The sequence below is a fragment of the Mixophyes fleayi genome, chromosome 11, assembly GCF_038048845.1.
Source record: "Mixophyes fleayi isolate aMixFle1 chromosome 11, aMixFle1.hap1, whole genome shotgun sequence".
Classification (NCBI taxonomy): Eukaryota; Metazoa; Chordata; class Amphibia; order Anura; family Limnodynastidae; genus Mixophyes; species Mixophyes fleayi.
Window position 1 is genome coordinate 4,785,511 of NC_134412.1, and position 15,276 is coordinate 4,800,786.

General features: G+C 43.0%; 1 protein-coding gene across 2 annotated transcripts in view; it reads left to right on the plus strand.

The window, feature by feature from the left end:
* The window catches only part of VWA5B1 (von Willebrand factor A domain containing 5B1), an 84,257-nt gene that overhangs the window by 51,729 nt on the left and 17,252 nt on the right, over positions 1-15,276 (plus strand). For both annotated transcript variants that reach the window (XM_075191498.1, XM_075191499.1), the window contains exons 10-14: positions 3,378-3,580; positions 4,120-4,234; positions 4,498-4,683; positions 8,720-8,900; positions 9,916-10,097. In XM_075191498.1, the coding sequence (XP_075047599.1) occupies positions 3,378-3,580; positions 4,120-4,234; positions 4,498-4,683; positions 8,720-8,900; positions 9,916-10,097 (867 nt within the window). The remainder of the gene's footprint in view (positions 1-3,377; positions 3,581-4,119; positions 4,235-4,497; positions 4,684-8,719; positions 8,901-9,915; positions 10,098-15,276) is intronic.

The window sequence follows — 15,276 nt, forward strand, 5'->3', positions numbered from 1 at the left end:
TTGATGAGCAGCGCCACCTGCTGCTCAGGACTGGTCAGAGGCTGGAGAAATATATATAAAATGCTATTGGTCACTTATACTGGAAATACCTGTGTAGCAGGGTTACCCTCCCCTGAATATAATACTTACCTGCTTCCCAGGAGAAGGTATGAAAAGAAGACATGGACATGGCGTGATGATGCTATTTGCGGGCAAAGCAGTATGATGTGGGCAACACAGTGGCTCAGTGGTTAGCACTTCTGCCTCACAGCACTGGGGTCATGAGTTCAATTCCCGGCCTTGGTCTTATCTGTGTGGAGTTTGTATGTTCTCCCTGTGTTTGCGTGGGTTTCCTCCAGGTGCTCCAGTTTCCTCTCACACTCCAGAAACATACTAGTAGGTTAATTGACTTCTATTAAATTGCTCTTAGTCTCTCTCAGTCTGTGTGCGTGTCTAAGTTAGGGGATTTAGATTGTAAGCTCCAATGGGACAGTGAGTGAGTCCTCTGTACAGCGCTGCGGAATTAGTGGCGCTCTATAAATAAATAGATAATGATGATGCTTCAAAACGCATACTCATACACGTTAATGTAAAACTTTAATGCACACTATATTACTCGACAGAATTAATGTATGGCACCCGCATATATATCATTTTTGCTTTTACTTTATGTTAACTTAACTGTTCCATTGTAATTTATTACATTTATCTGGTAGTGTAAAAGTCTATTTGAGGAACCCTGTGATCTCACTGTAGAAAAATGTTTTCAAGTTGGCAGAGGTCTGAATAAAAGTTATTTATATAATTAATTATATATGAATATATGTATGTGTGTGTGTGTTAAATGATTCACAGTATCTGATTTCCTATACATTACACTCAGTCGGATTCCTATGTACTTGTATCACTCATCACTTAATTCTGACGCCATCTAACAATACATCCAGCCCAGCGTCCCCTCCTAAACCTTCGGTCACCCGGGATCCCCGGCCTTGTGTAACAGTAAGGATAGCCTTGCGTCTATTTGCAGCAGAATGTAATCCTCTTCTGTGTTACCATACAGATTATGAGAAGGGGATTCCTGCCTGTGAAGTGGCCTCAGCTTTGTGTAATATAGACCGACAGAGCGGCTGCTGTGTGGTTTTAATGCACAGGAGAATTTCTGGCCTTTGTTATTTTCAGGAGACGGAAAATGAGGTCTGACAGCTGCCTCAGTCCGCACCATCGATCCGGTGTTAGTAGACAGCTCTGACAAGCGTTTTGTTGTCAGCTATACGGCTTACCATGAGCTTTAGAACAAAATCCACAGTCAGGAAAAACTGATTTTTTGTTAGATGTAATTTGCAATAGGTTAAGGGACTGACGGAGTGTGAGCCCAGTGGCCAAGGTCAGTTAATGACACAAGAGCTCCTTGTTTGACAATTGTTTCTGCAACTACCAAACTCTCATTCTCTCCTTTAAGACTACTTTGCTCTACTCCCAGAAGACAGCAATAGCACTCCTACACCACAAGGGGGCATCACATTATAAGTCTGCAACCCATTGTTAGATCACTGACTGTCCTCTATGCACCTACCTTATTCTCTCTATTCATCTTTACCATATATTGACAGTGGGACAGATTATCAGATAAATCAATTGCATTAAATCTATTGCTTTATACATCTCCTCCACATAATATCCTAACATGACAATTAATATACAATATTCTAAAAACTAATAAGTGAAATCGCGTAACAGATCAAAATGAGATAATATTATGTAATTATAATAAATAATATTATATAAATATGTCATTCACAAATAAGTTTTAGACAGCTTCACATAATAGCTAATAATCTCTCATTATTAATAGGACACAATCATCTGACATGTTTTTCTTAAAGCTTCTTCTCCTCTAATGATTGGTACGTGCAGCTGTCAATCATTCCATAGTAACTTTTTTTCATTGGGGTGTGGAGCTGTCAATCATCCCGCGTTAACTCTTGCAATTAATGTTAATTTGATACTTGGATTGAATAAATGTTTATAGATATTAATACCTATGTTGTATAAATGTCCCGACAGAGGTTTGGCTGTACAAGTTCTAATACTTTCTTTTGTTCAAATAATAAGAAACTGGCACCTAATTGCAATGTTAGTAAATTAGTCCTATAGTTTGCATTAGGGAAACGTAAACGCTGATACGTGCCGTATTATGCACAAAATCGCACTGCGCATACCCAGAACCAGAACATACGCCAGTCAACGTGGAAACGTTAATTTAATCTTCGAGCGCAAAGGACAATTACTACAATTTCAGGGGCGGAACGAGGAGGGGACTGGGCGTATGCACGTAGTTAATGTACAGTAAGGATGTGCCAAGCTGGAGCGCACCCAGCAGTGTCCAATTCAAGCTCTGGACATCTCTCAGGTACATGTTTTCCTGCCCTATGTCTTGCACCAGCTACAGGTCAGGTGTAAGTGCTGATTACTAGTGATGACGGCTGTGTATACAGCTAGGACATGTGTCTGCAATTAGGAGCAACTTTAAAAATGCATTTTATGTACAGTAGACATTAATAACATCCTAATAAATGTATTTTATGGGGAAGGGTGAAAAAATTTATATTTTTTAAAGGTTTTGACTATATTATTAACCAGTGACAATCATTTAATATTTTTCTTTTTTCTGTGTGTTCTTTTGCGACTTTTTTCCACTTATGTAATGTATTGGAGGTACCCTGCAGTGTATTGTCTATTAGAGCAGAGCGGGCTTAGACCCGTATTCATCACCAGACGTACTCTCACATCCGGACGTGCGTGTGCCCAATGTATCGACAGAACCTTTTGGCGTCTGTAAAGTGTTAGCGGTGTGGGATAGGGATGTTATTCCACACAGCGTGAAAGTTAACCAGGTTGCTGGTTTATTTGAGAACAGAAACAACAGCAGTGACGCAGTACACACGTGGTTAATGGATGCAGCAGTTGTAACAGTTATAGAATGCAGTTAGTGTGGTAGGGTCATACAGCAGCAGGATGCCGATGTCATTAATTAGCTAGTTAGTCATAAGTTAGGACTAGAGAACCAACAGAGAGAGAGAGAGAGAGAGAGAGAGAGAGGAACCAGCATACGGAGAGCACGTCTCTCCAATACGATGCATTTTTTTGAAAAACCGCACATTACGTTTGTTTGCATTTGTTAATGAATCTGGCCCTCCTCGTTAAGTGATGTTATACATATATGTGTGGCCTTTTTCCTGGTGCTAACAGGAAGGCGTATCAGGTAAGTCTGCCCAAACACGTTTAAAACATTCTGATATGTTTGGCGGACCATTACCCCTAGAATACAAAGCTAAGAATCACATTCACAACTACATGTATACAAGTTCTGTGTAAATCTTCTTTCTCCCTCTTAGGAAAGTTTGGCCATTGCCTGTGAGAGCATCAAGAGGCTTCGAGCTGACATGGGTGGAACAAACATCTTATCTCCACTGAACTGGATCATACGGCAGCCGGTGTGCCGGGGGTACCCACGGCTGCTCTTCCTGCTCACCGATGGCGCGGTCAGCAACACCGGAAAAGTCATAGAGCTGATCCGTCATCATTCATCCTTCACTCGGTAAATGAGACCTATCCGTGTAGAATCACTAATAATAGAGCGGATTGGAACGTAGCCAGCGGCTAGAGCCATGTTTCCAACTGTAAAACAATGTTGTGGGCGGGATTTCATGTCACGCGAAACTCCCAGAGCACCCGAGCGGATGTTTGCTTGGTAAATAAAGCGAGTTGCTCGGCTCTCTACGCCTGGCTGCAGATATCGCTCATCCGTGCCCTGTCAGGGACATCAGTGCAGTAAACTGACAGTCAATATTTTACTTCTATGTGGCCACCGAAGTTTATCAGGTTGCCTCACACTGGTGAATAGGATTTTGTTTGCAATAGATCATTACTTTGCACATCTTGAGATTCAACTTTATTGCTTGACTATGCAAGTATTTTATTTGTAATTATACCCTGGCCACTGGGGGGCGCTGTTTAGTTGCAGCATATGAATAACATTTAATTTTTTCACCTCTCTCATATCAATGATTACACTAGTATTTTTCTCGCTTCCTGTGCTTGTCGCTAAACGTATGTTGTGTATTTCCTATTTTGTAGCTGCTATAGTTTCGGCATTGGCCAGAACGCGTGTCGTCGACTGGTGCAAGGGGTGGCGAGCGTATCTAAGGGGAGCGCAGAGTTCCTGATGGAAGGAGAAAGGCTGCAACCGAAGGTAACGGAAGTCGTGTCTGTGAATCATTAAAAAAAATGTTTTATACGCAACAGCGACTGTTACAGCGGAGCTTATAATCCACTGCGGGCGCACAAACACTAGAGCCGTTTCAGTGAGAAGCCAACGAAACTAGTAGTTTGTTTTCTGACAACTTAAACATTAGTAAAACATACAAAGCACCATGATCAGGATCGAACAGAGGGCCCCAAGTAAGCGCGGTGCCGCCATGTTGTGTGTGATATTATCCTTCTCCCTCCTCGCAGATGTTGCAGTCCCTGAAGAAGTCCATGGCTCCTGTCCTGAGTGACGTCACAGTAGAATGGATCTTCCCGGACAGCACCGAAGTCCTCATTTCACCCGTCAGCTCCAGCTTTTTATTTCCCGGGGACCGCCTGGTGGGGTACGGAGTTGTGTGTAATACAACCCGATATCTCTCCAATCCTCGTACTGTGAGTGAGATACAATGTGTATAAGCCGCATATACTGTGTGTTCTCTGTGTGTTAGGAAGTCTCTTGTTTAAAGGACAGGAAATGGAATGTACGTTTGTTTTCTATTATATCCCCGATTTACTCTCTCCAGGAATATCCTTCTCTTTCCTCCTGTTTGAGATTTACAGGCGCTTAAAAACAATAGTAAGCTCATAAGACCAGCTGATACTTCAAATCATGGAAACATTAATTAATAATGGATAATCATAGGGAGAGTTAAAGAAATAAAAAATAGATGGATTTCGAAAGACTTTTATCGATGTTACTGTCAGCTCAGACAGAGGGTTTTGGGACTGGGTAACAGGAAATTGTGGGGTAACTAATAATCTGGACAATGGTGGGGTACTGGGCATAATGCTGATGTGTAGGGTGGTCCGTCCTCTATCGTCACTGTGTCTTCTGACATCTAAATTGAGAGTTTTCTTCTCTTTTGAAGCAGAGACCAGAGGAGATGTTTATTGCAGCTGATCCTGAGTACTTCTCCCCGTCACACTACATGACAGCTGTCACTCAGAGCTGCCGGCGGGCACGGGGGAGGACTGGGCACTTCTGTTCTTCATAAACTCTTATAATGACATAAATGTACCAGGCGGCCTCGGGGGACACAGAAGCTCCTAGAGAGACACAGAGACGGATCATAAGATCTGTAGAGAGAATCATATTTTTTAGACGGCTTAAACACTAGAGGAGGGGGTCACTAATGGACTGGGAAAAAATGCAGAGGAGCATTGCAGGAATGCTCCTCTGCTATATGTTGTGTACATGCACACGTATGTGATCCGTGTCATGTGTTAGGGGCCAATCCTCCAATCCCTCATTGGTGATTTTCAATCACTGCAATAAGCTCACACCTTCCAGTACTCACATATTCATGTACTCACATGTTACTCTACTCACACCTTTCTATACTCACACCTTCCAGTACTCACACCTTCCGGTACTTACACCTTCCAATATTCACACCTTTCAGTACTCACACCTTACAGTACTCACTCATTACTCTACTCGCACATTCCGGTATTCACACCTTACAGTAATCACACATTCCAGTACTCACACCTTACAGTAATCACACCTTACAGTACTCACACCTTACAGTAATCACACCTTACAGTACTCACACCTTATAGTACTCACACATTACTCACACCTTACTCTACTCACACCTTACAGTACTCACACATTACTCACACCTTTCTATACTCACACCTTCCAGTACTCACACCTTCCGGTACTTACACCTTCCAATATTCACACCTTTCAGTACTCACACCTTACAGTACTCACTCATTACTCTACTCGCACATTCCGGTATTCACACCTTACAGTAATCACACCTTACAGTACTCACACCTTACAGTACTCACACATTACTCTACTCACACATTCCGGTATTCACACCTTACAGTAATCACAGCTTACAGTACTCACACCTTACAGTACTCACACATTACTCTACTCACACCTTACAGTACTCACACCTTACAGTACTCACACCTTACAGTACTCACACATTCCGGTACTCACACCTTACAGTAATCACACCTTACAGTACTCACACCTTACAGTACTCACACCTTATAGTAATCACAGCTTACAGTACTCACACCTTACAGTACTCACACCTTACAGTAATCACAGCTTACAGTACTCACACCTTACAGTACTCACACCTTACAGTAATCACACAATCCAGTCACTGACTAAACAGAATCTTCAACTTGAATTGTAAAGATTTGATCAGATTTCTTTAGATCATAGTAGTGGGACCCCCATCGAGTAATGTCAGAGCCACGTGACACCACATCAGTGACTAAATCCAGGAATCATTTAATTTAGGTGCAATATTTGCAGAGCAATATCCACCAATAAGAAACATTTCCCCATATCTCACACAAGACTGATAACTGCTGACGGTTTCCTCCAGATCTGTAACCTAAGCACACATCTTTGGTATCGCTGTCCTTGGGAGCAGTAACTGGCTAAAGAGTGGGGTGAAGTTCTGGACCTGCACTAATTACATGAAATTAGTCATAGTAATAATCATGGAGGAGTCATGAGAAGATATTTGTTCCAATTTACTGCCAAGAAAATCATTCCAGATTTTCCCAAAAAGTTACATTTAGTTTGGTCATGAAGTGTTCAATAACCCCTCTGGTGAATAAATTTTTAGCCTTAAATTGATGGGGCGAGCTGCCCACACACTGCCGATCCTGCCACTTGGGTGCAAAACGCTGGACGGCAGGAGCATCGTCCAATCTGGCCACCATATATCGGTTTGGATGCGATCTGACGGTTGTCTACCTTGGTCGATGCCATATTACATTAGTCATGCCGGGGGCCTGTTAGTGTGGGTGGGAGATAACCATAGACATAGGCTGATAAGGTCATCTGGAGCAACAGGGGCGGAATACAGATTTACTGGGTCCAGAAGCAAAATTTTGGGGACATCCTGGCAGTGACGGCCCACCCTCCTTAGGCCTGCGCTCTTTATCCTTGCAGTGGTGACAGCTCCGCTGCTGTCGCTCAACTTGTGACCAAGTTTAGAAAAATATCTCCTAATGATCCCATTGTTATCCAAAACCATTTGGCCACCACTAACTATTTGGAAACAGCCGGTCTCATTCAGAGACAATGTCACATCGGTCACCGACCGGGTTGTATCTTCTTAAGATGTTCTGTCTCCTGATCATTGCTGATATCGGGTCTTCAAACAGTCAGAATACTGTTGTAGACGCGTTTGTCGGGGATTCACCATGGTAACAGATTGAGCCCTAACGAGATAGAAATTAGAGACTTCAATTTTAGGGATCCTTTTAAATCAACAAAAAGAGTTTCTGATCAAACAAGACGGCGGCTTCAGTCCTCGGCTTTTTAATATATTTGCGGAACTCAGATCTTTTTTGCGAATCGTTAAAATGTATCCTGCTTCTGTTTGTTATAGATGTGGGTGTGTGTTTAGCTAGCAGGCGGAGGGGTGAATAATGTCATACATCTTCCAGAGGTTTTAACTATTGTGCAGTATCTGTGATTTTATTCTTAATCCCTTTCAAATAATAGCTAAATTAAACTGGATCTGAATCTTCAAAGCGAACAAGCCCACAGCCGGCCTTCTTATCAACCTGAAAGCAAAACCAGTCTGATGTTTAAATGTCACTTGGAGGCTGACACTATTTTGCAGTAAATTAATAAAATTTAAAGGGGAACTCTACCTTCAGGCAAAACTAAAGGTCACTTATGAAAGTGCTATAGGGATTTCTTTACCATTTGCACGTAATTGTCCGCCGTGCACAATCACAGTGACACACCTACATCCCGGTGTTTGGAAGATTAAATTAATCTATTGTCCAACGCTGCAGAGAAGATGAACATGACTGTAGCTTCCTCTTTAAGTTCGTCACTAGAGTGATATGATTGGTCTCTCTTGTGATGACTTTCTCTATACAGTAAAATAAAAAATATGGGTTAAATTATCAAAATTTTTTAAGTGGTTTATATTGTTGTATAACTTCAATTGAACAGTGATTATTTTCCTAGAATCCATCAGTGTCATTGTTGCTGATTATAACGTAGTTGCCAACATTTTAAAATATTTCCCAGGGTCACTTGACTGTTGAACATCTCTGCAGGTTGGGCGCGATACTGTTTTGGCGGACCTGGGACGCACTGTAATCCCTATCATGATTTATTTAGCATTTTAAATACACTACTGAGAAATAGGGACATTCACAGTGACAAATCTTTAAATCCTAGGGCCATGCCTTGAGAATGGTGGACAGTTGGCAACTACGTTGTAACATTCCAGAATGCAGAAGCAAATATAGAAAAATGGGCTACAAACTTGTACTGCACTCAACTAACGTGGAAATAAGTTCTGTATCTCCCACTGATGAGGGAGGTCTCTAGAAATATAAAAATGTAACAGACAAGCAGATGACTCCTCTTTAATGTTCTACTGTCTTGGACACATCCTGAGCTTCTCCTTTCTCTCATTAGGACAAGAGACGGAGGTACAGTATGATGAGATCTCAGGAATCGGGTAGTTCGGTCTTCTTCCAGTCCCAAGACTCGTCTGGAAGTGGGGGGTCGAGGGGTCACCAAGACACCGGTCTCCCTTCTGAACACAGCACGGAATTCCTGGACGCCAAAGAAGAGCTGACGGGAGAGCACGATCCAAGTAAGTAGATACAAGGCCAACTGCAGCTCTTAGAACGCGGCTAGGTGTATGGTACGATGCCATGAAAAGTCTACCTCAATGACAAGAGATGGACTAATGCCAGGGTGGCAAAAGTAATTTAGAATTCAGCGGCCAGCCGGTTAAATCTAGTAGCCCGGTCCATCTTTTAAGGATCAGGAACGATGGGCATCCATTGACAGCAATAGAAATTATTTTTAGAAAGTTAGGCACCATCAGTCATTATTAAATTGCTTTGGTTGCTTGGCTTCTGGTTGTCCATCATTATCAACATTTATTTATATAGCGTCAGCAAATTCTATAAAGTATTTAGTGAACTGTGTGATCAGTCACACAGCAATGTTGGTCAGGGGGTTGTTGTCTTGTGTTAGCTGTGTAGAGGGTGGTAATCTAGGGAGATTAAGATGCTGGATGAGGAATATTATAAGCTTGCCTGAAGAGGTGGGTTTTCAGAGAATGCTTGAAGGTTTGAAGACTAGAGGAAAGTCTTACTGTGCGAGGGAGGGAATTCCACAAAGTGGGTGCAGCCCGGAAAAAAGTCCTGTAACTGAGAATGGGAGGATGTGATGAGAGTGTAAGAGAGACGCAGATCTTGTGCAGGACGGAGGTGTCGAGTAGGGAGATATTTTGAGACAAGTGAGGAGATGTATGTTGGTGCAATTTTGTTGATAACCTTGTAGGTTATTAGAAGTATTTTATATATAGCTTATAATGAATATTGTTTACGCAAGACAACTACACATAAGCAACTATACTTATCCCGGGATGTCGATACCACTAGACAAACCTAGGCATTCACCTAGGGAAATAGTATTTAGTGGGTGCCTAACTGATTGAACGAGTGACATAACGTCACTTATTCGGTGTTTATTTACATTGCGGCCACACTGAGCGCCGGGCGCTGACTTGGAGAACGGGAGTCTCCGATATAATTTAGTTATACACACAGGTCTAGTGCACACGGGTATCTCAAAGCCCTATTCTCTTTTTGTTGCAGTTGATCTTGGCTTCCAGCGCAGAGCCTATAGCACCAATCAGATCGCTGACCAGCAGCCCTTGCCCAGGTTCCATCCGGCTAGTGACCCCAGCGGAGTCCAGGACAGGAGCCCGCTGTGCAGGATCCACATCCAGGACTTGCAGTCTATGGACAACGCGAACTCTGACACCCACGACTCGCAGGTAACGCCTCCGATGTGCTATTACACTTGTACACTATCACAGACATATTCCTGTGACATAGACGTTGCGCAGTGTTGCATGTGGGACGTCTACAGATCTCTTATCACAGTCAGGGAGATGTGAAGCCCAGTGGCGCATGCAGGGGGGGGTTTTTGGGTCTCCAGAAACCCCTCCCCTCCGCTAAAAAAGTGCCCTATATAGCGGCACTGTACTATACAGCAGCCGCGGCGCTGTCAAAGAAGCATCCGTGGCGGTGCTGTATTGTATACTGCTGTATAGTCAGGGCCGGTGCTAGGGCCCACGGCACCCTAGGCATTTTTAAAAAAGCGGCGCCCTAGGCAAGTGCCTAACCTTGCCTAATGGGAGCGCCGGGCCTGTGTATAGTACAGTGCTGCCTAAACTGAGCTGCTGCGCATGCGCTTTTTTTTTTTCCGGTGGAGGGGAAACACCCGCTTAAAAATGCTCCGTGCGCCCCTGAAGCCGTACCGTGTTATTTCCATCTTTTCTCTATTCTGTTCCTGGAAGACAGAGGAGAAACGGAAGCTCACATAGGGATCATTAATCAGCACACTTGGCCGTCGTAGTAATGTAGACTCACGTGTGATTGGCCCCTACAGATTATATTAATGGATCTAACATCATTTGCATGATTAAAAATGTAAGAATAAAACAAAACATACACAATAGAAGCAAGTATGTGTGAACTATGTATAAATGAACTGCATTTCGTATAGTAGTGAGTTTGACAGCATAATCTGCCTGCATCAGTGTGAGATAAGCTTCACATCTCTATTATGTGCTGCTGCGGACCTTACTCCTTCTACTATATAACTCTCAGTCTGTGGCTTCCTGCTGCCTCCATTCCCCTCCTCACATCATGTCACTGCCCCTGTCACATGCAGCCCTGTCCTCACTAACACATCACTCATCTCCTGATATAATCTGTGCTGCTGGAGGACCCTGCTCCTCCCACTATATAATTCTCAGTCTGTGGCTTCCTGCTGCCTCCATTCCCCTCCTCACATCATGTCACTGCCCCTGTCACATGCAGCCCTGTCCTCACTAACACATCACTAATCTCCTTATATACTCTGTGCTGCTGGAGGACCCTGCTCCTTCCACTATATAACTCTCAGTCTGTGGCTTCCTGCTGCCTCCATTCCACTCCTCACATCATGTCACTGCCCTGTCACATGCAGCCCTGTCCTCACTAACACATCACTCATCTCCTAATATACTCTGTGCTGCTGGGGACCCTGCTCCTTCCACTATATAACTCTCAGTCTGTGGCCTCCTGCTGCCTCCATTCCCCTCCTCACATCATGTCACTGCCCCTGTCACATGCAGCCCTGTCCTCACTAACACAGCACTCATCTTCTGATATACTCTGTGCTGCTGGAGGACCCTGCTCCTTCCACTATATAACTCTCAGTCTTTGGCTTCCTGCTGCCTCCATTCCCCTCCTCACATCATGTCACTGCCCCTGTCACATGCAGCCCTGTTCTCACTAACACATCACTCATCTCCTGATATACTCTGTACTGCTGGGGATCCTGCTCCTTCCACTATATAACTCTCAGTCTGTGGCTTCCTGCTGCCTCCATTCCCCTCCTCACATCATGTCACTGCCCCTGTCACATGCAGCCCTGTCCTCACTAACACATCAATCATCTCCTGATATACTCTGTGCTGCTGGGAACCCTACTCCTTCCTCTATATAACTCTCAGTCTGTGGCTTCCTGCTGCCTCCATTCCCCTCCTCTCATCATGTCACTGCCCCTGTCACATGCAGCCCTGTCCTCACTAACACATCACTCATCTCCTGATATACTCTGTGCTGCTGGGGACCCTGCTCCTCCCACTATATAACTCTCAGTCTGTGGCTTCCTGCTGCCTCCATTCCCCTCCTCTCATCATGTCACTGCCCCTGTCACATGCAGCCCTGTCCTCACTAACATATCACTCATCTCCTGATATACTCTGTGCTGCTGGGAACCCTACTCCTTCCTCTATATAACTCTCAGTCTGTGGCTTCCTGCTGCCTCCAATCCCCTCCTCACATCATGTCACTGCCCCTGTCACATGCAGCCCTGTCCTCACTAACACATCAATCATCTCCTGATATACTCTGTGCTGCTGGGAACCCTACTCCTTCCTCTATATATACTTATTATTATTATTATTATTGTTATTGTCCTTTATTTATAAAACACCAACATATTACATAGTTACAAATGTTTTACCTACAATGGAATTATAGAGGAGTTAACATCCACTGCCCAAATGAGCTTACAATCGAAAAATATAAGGATATAATAGACTGCATTTTCCTAATAAAATTATCTGGACTTTTCCTTCTTATTTATCTGTACACAATATATTACAATAACGAATCTTGGTCTTCAATATATATGAGGAAATGTCTCTCGTCTTCTCCTTGTCACATTGTATTGCAATATTTGCTGTGTATTAGGACAGTGCGGCTGTGCTTAGGAGGTTGTAGGAAAAACACTTTAAATAAAATACATCTCATCCTCTAAATAATTCATATTTAATAACATACTTTCCCCTCGGAGGTTTCGGTCCTCGGCGATGTGGCTAATAGTAAGTTTAACCCTTTGTCCGCTAAAACTGCCGGTGATATTGCATCATATATATAAAAAAAAGGCTCTGTTTATTTCGTGTCTGGCATTGAAATGGTAAAAAAATAATAGATCAGCACAGGCTAGCGGCATAACATTGTGCATGATGGGTTTCTGGAATCTTTGTGCCCTGCCGTTAATTTTTATCACGTCCCCAGGGACGGTGGGGCTCAGGAAGACCTTCGGAATTGCGTAGACATTAATGATGCTAAGTATCACATCTCATGTCGCTCTCTCTCTCTCTATACTGTATATTAAGTTCTCCGAGCGTGGCACAGAAATAGGACAATATATAAGGAGATTTCTTCGTTGTCGCCATGGCAACACAGCTCAGGTTAAAGACTTCCTCGCATCTCATTTGCAGCGTTAAGACGCAACCGAGTAAGGAGCCTAACGCCCAACCCACGCCACGGACATTAATCCCAACACTGCTCGTTTAATCCTCTGCAGTGTTGGTGTCCAATCGTCTCCTCCATGGGAACCAGAAAATGTAGTGCCAAAAAAAACGAAAAGGTCTATATATCAGGAATGAGAATTACTGAAAACAAGCTGGATTTTGTCATAGTGTTGAAGAATGTTTCTGACAGTAACACCGTCCGCTGCTAAATGCACAAATTATTTCATGAATATATAATATATACATATATATGTTGGGCACACACAGAAATAATACACTACTTGGATTTAGACTTGCAGTATATGTTTAATTACAAACACAATTCGTAGAGAAGTTTCTGCCTTACGAGTTTACAGATAAAAAGAACAGGGAACGCCAGTGAAGGTTTATTTACGAAGGGCGAACGCTGTTGTGCGTAAATGATGCGTTGGGCCACATTTCAAATGATTGTACCCACAGTGACTGCGGGACTCGTACGCAAACAAGATGGAGTCTATTGCCAGTCATGACGGATACATTTGAGAGCGCACACAGCAAAATATTGTTCGGGGAGGGTGCATGGGTTTAGTTGTTGTAAGTAGCTTTGCAGGCGCTTAGTGGCTAGTACTGTGCAAAATTGTAAAACAAATACGACATAAATGGACTAAAAGTGGACTGATTGGTGAAATACGGAAATGTTCAGCCGCAGTGTGCGCGGTCCGACTGTGACTTGACAAATGGTGATCTCTTCGTATTAATGCCTTGCACACACGGTTGGTATTAATATCAGGCATTCGCCGTGCGTTCGTATAGCCTGATAAAGGCTGCACAACATCAATTCTGGTCTCTTCCACTCACACAGTGACAAACCTGTGACTCAATTACAGAGGAAGGAGGACGTCTGTCTTTAATCACCAACATCACTGAGAGGTCGACCATGCCAATTCCATCATCACCTCGGGGCTTTACCCACTAGATATACCTATTCTATTCCACCGGGCCCTCTTACCAATGAAGGGGTAACCCATATAAACCATTCCCCACACATTAAGCCAATTCTACATTTCAAATCCACTCAACCCACCATCCAGCAACTCAGATCCTGCTACTAAACAATAGAATAGTAAACATTGCCGGGTACTTCAAGAGCAGGTGACAATTGTTGCTACTGTACTATCAGTTTTCTGTGCTGTCCGGTCTCCTCCTCACAACGTTCAACAGCCTTTATTTGTGGTATATAAGCTTCTGATTAGATCATTATCATGTTATTGACCTAATGTTGCTGGATGTCTCTGTTCAGTGTTTTTCTTGTCTAGGATTCTAATTCCAGAACCACCCCCTGCTCGGTGTCCAGGACCCTTGACGCTGAGGTGGGGTTCACCGTCATTTCTGAAAGACTGTCTCTTCATATCACCAACAAATTACAGAAATAACAGATAATTAGCACATCAAACAGACGACTGCATTTAAGCCGTGCTGTGCGTCCCTCCTCTGAACATTCAGCATTTCAGTATTAGACTAACCCTGTGCATCCTCTGCTCAGGGTTAGCTACAAATGCTGCTTCCCTGTCAGAAAACATGCCCTGCACCAATTATTTACATTGCATAAGTTGGCAATTAAAATCAAAGCAGATACATAAAGACTGGTTGTAATGATCGATGATTATTAAGGCGTTGCTCCAGTTGATACTTCCTTATCAAAATAATTATAATGGTTATTATAACTTTCTTGGTCAAATCCCAACATTTGATAAGTATTCTGCCTGATATTGCCGGCTTAAAACTCAAAAAAGCACTTTTGCTAATATTTTACAGATTGTTTTTAAAGATTGACACTTCATAGCAAAGAAACCATCACTACAGTTTGTTTCCATGGTTACAGTTATTGCTAAGGAGTACCAGTTCTTAAAAACCTCTCTGTCAAATAGCAGCAGCAGTGTGTTTATGAAGTTTGAGCTGCCTTTTTCGAGTAAAGTTAAATATCAGCCTTAACACTGTGAAATAAATGTATCCATTTATAATGCCTGTCATCCTCTTTAACGTTACTTTTTGATCTAATAATAATAATCGACACAGACTTCTACCCCAGACTTCCTGAGCATTTGTAGTTCAAGAAGGTGAACTAGATTTTAATATTTTTTCATATAATGATAAATTGGCC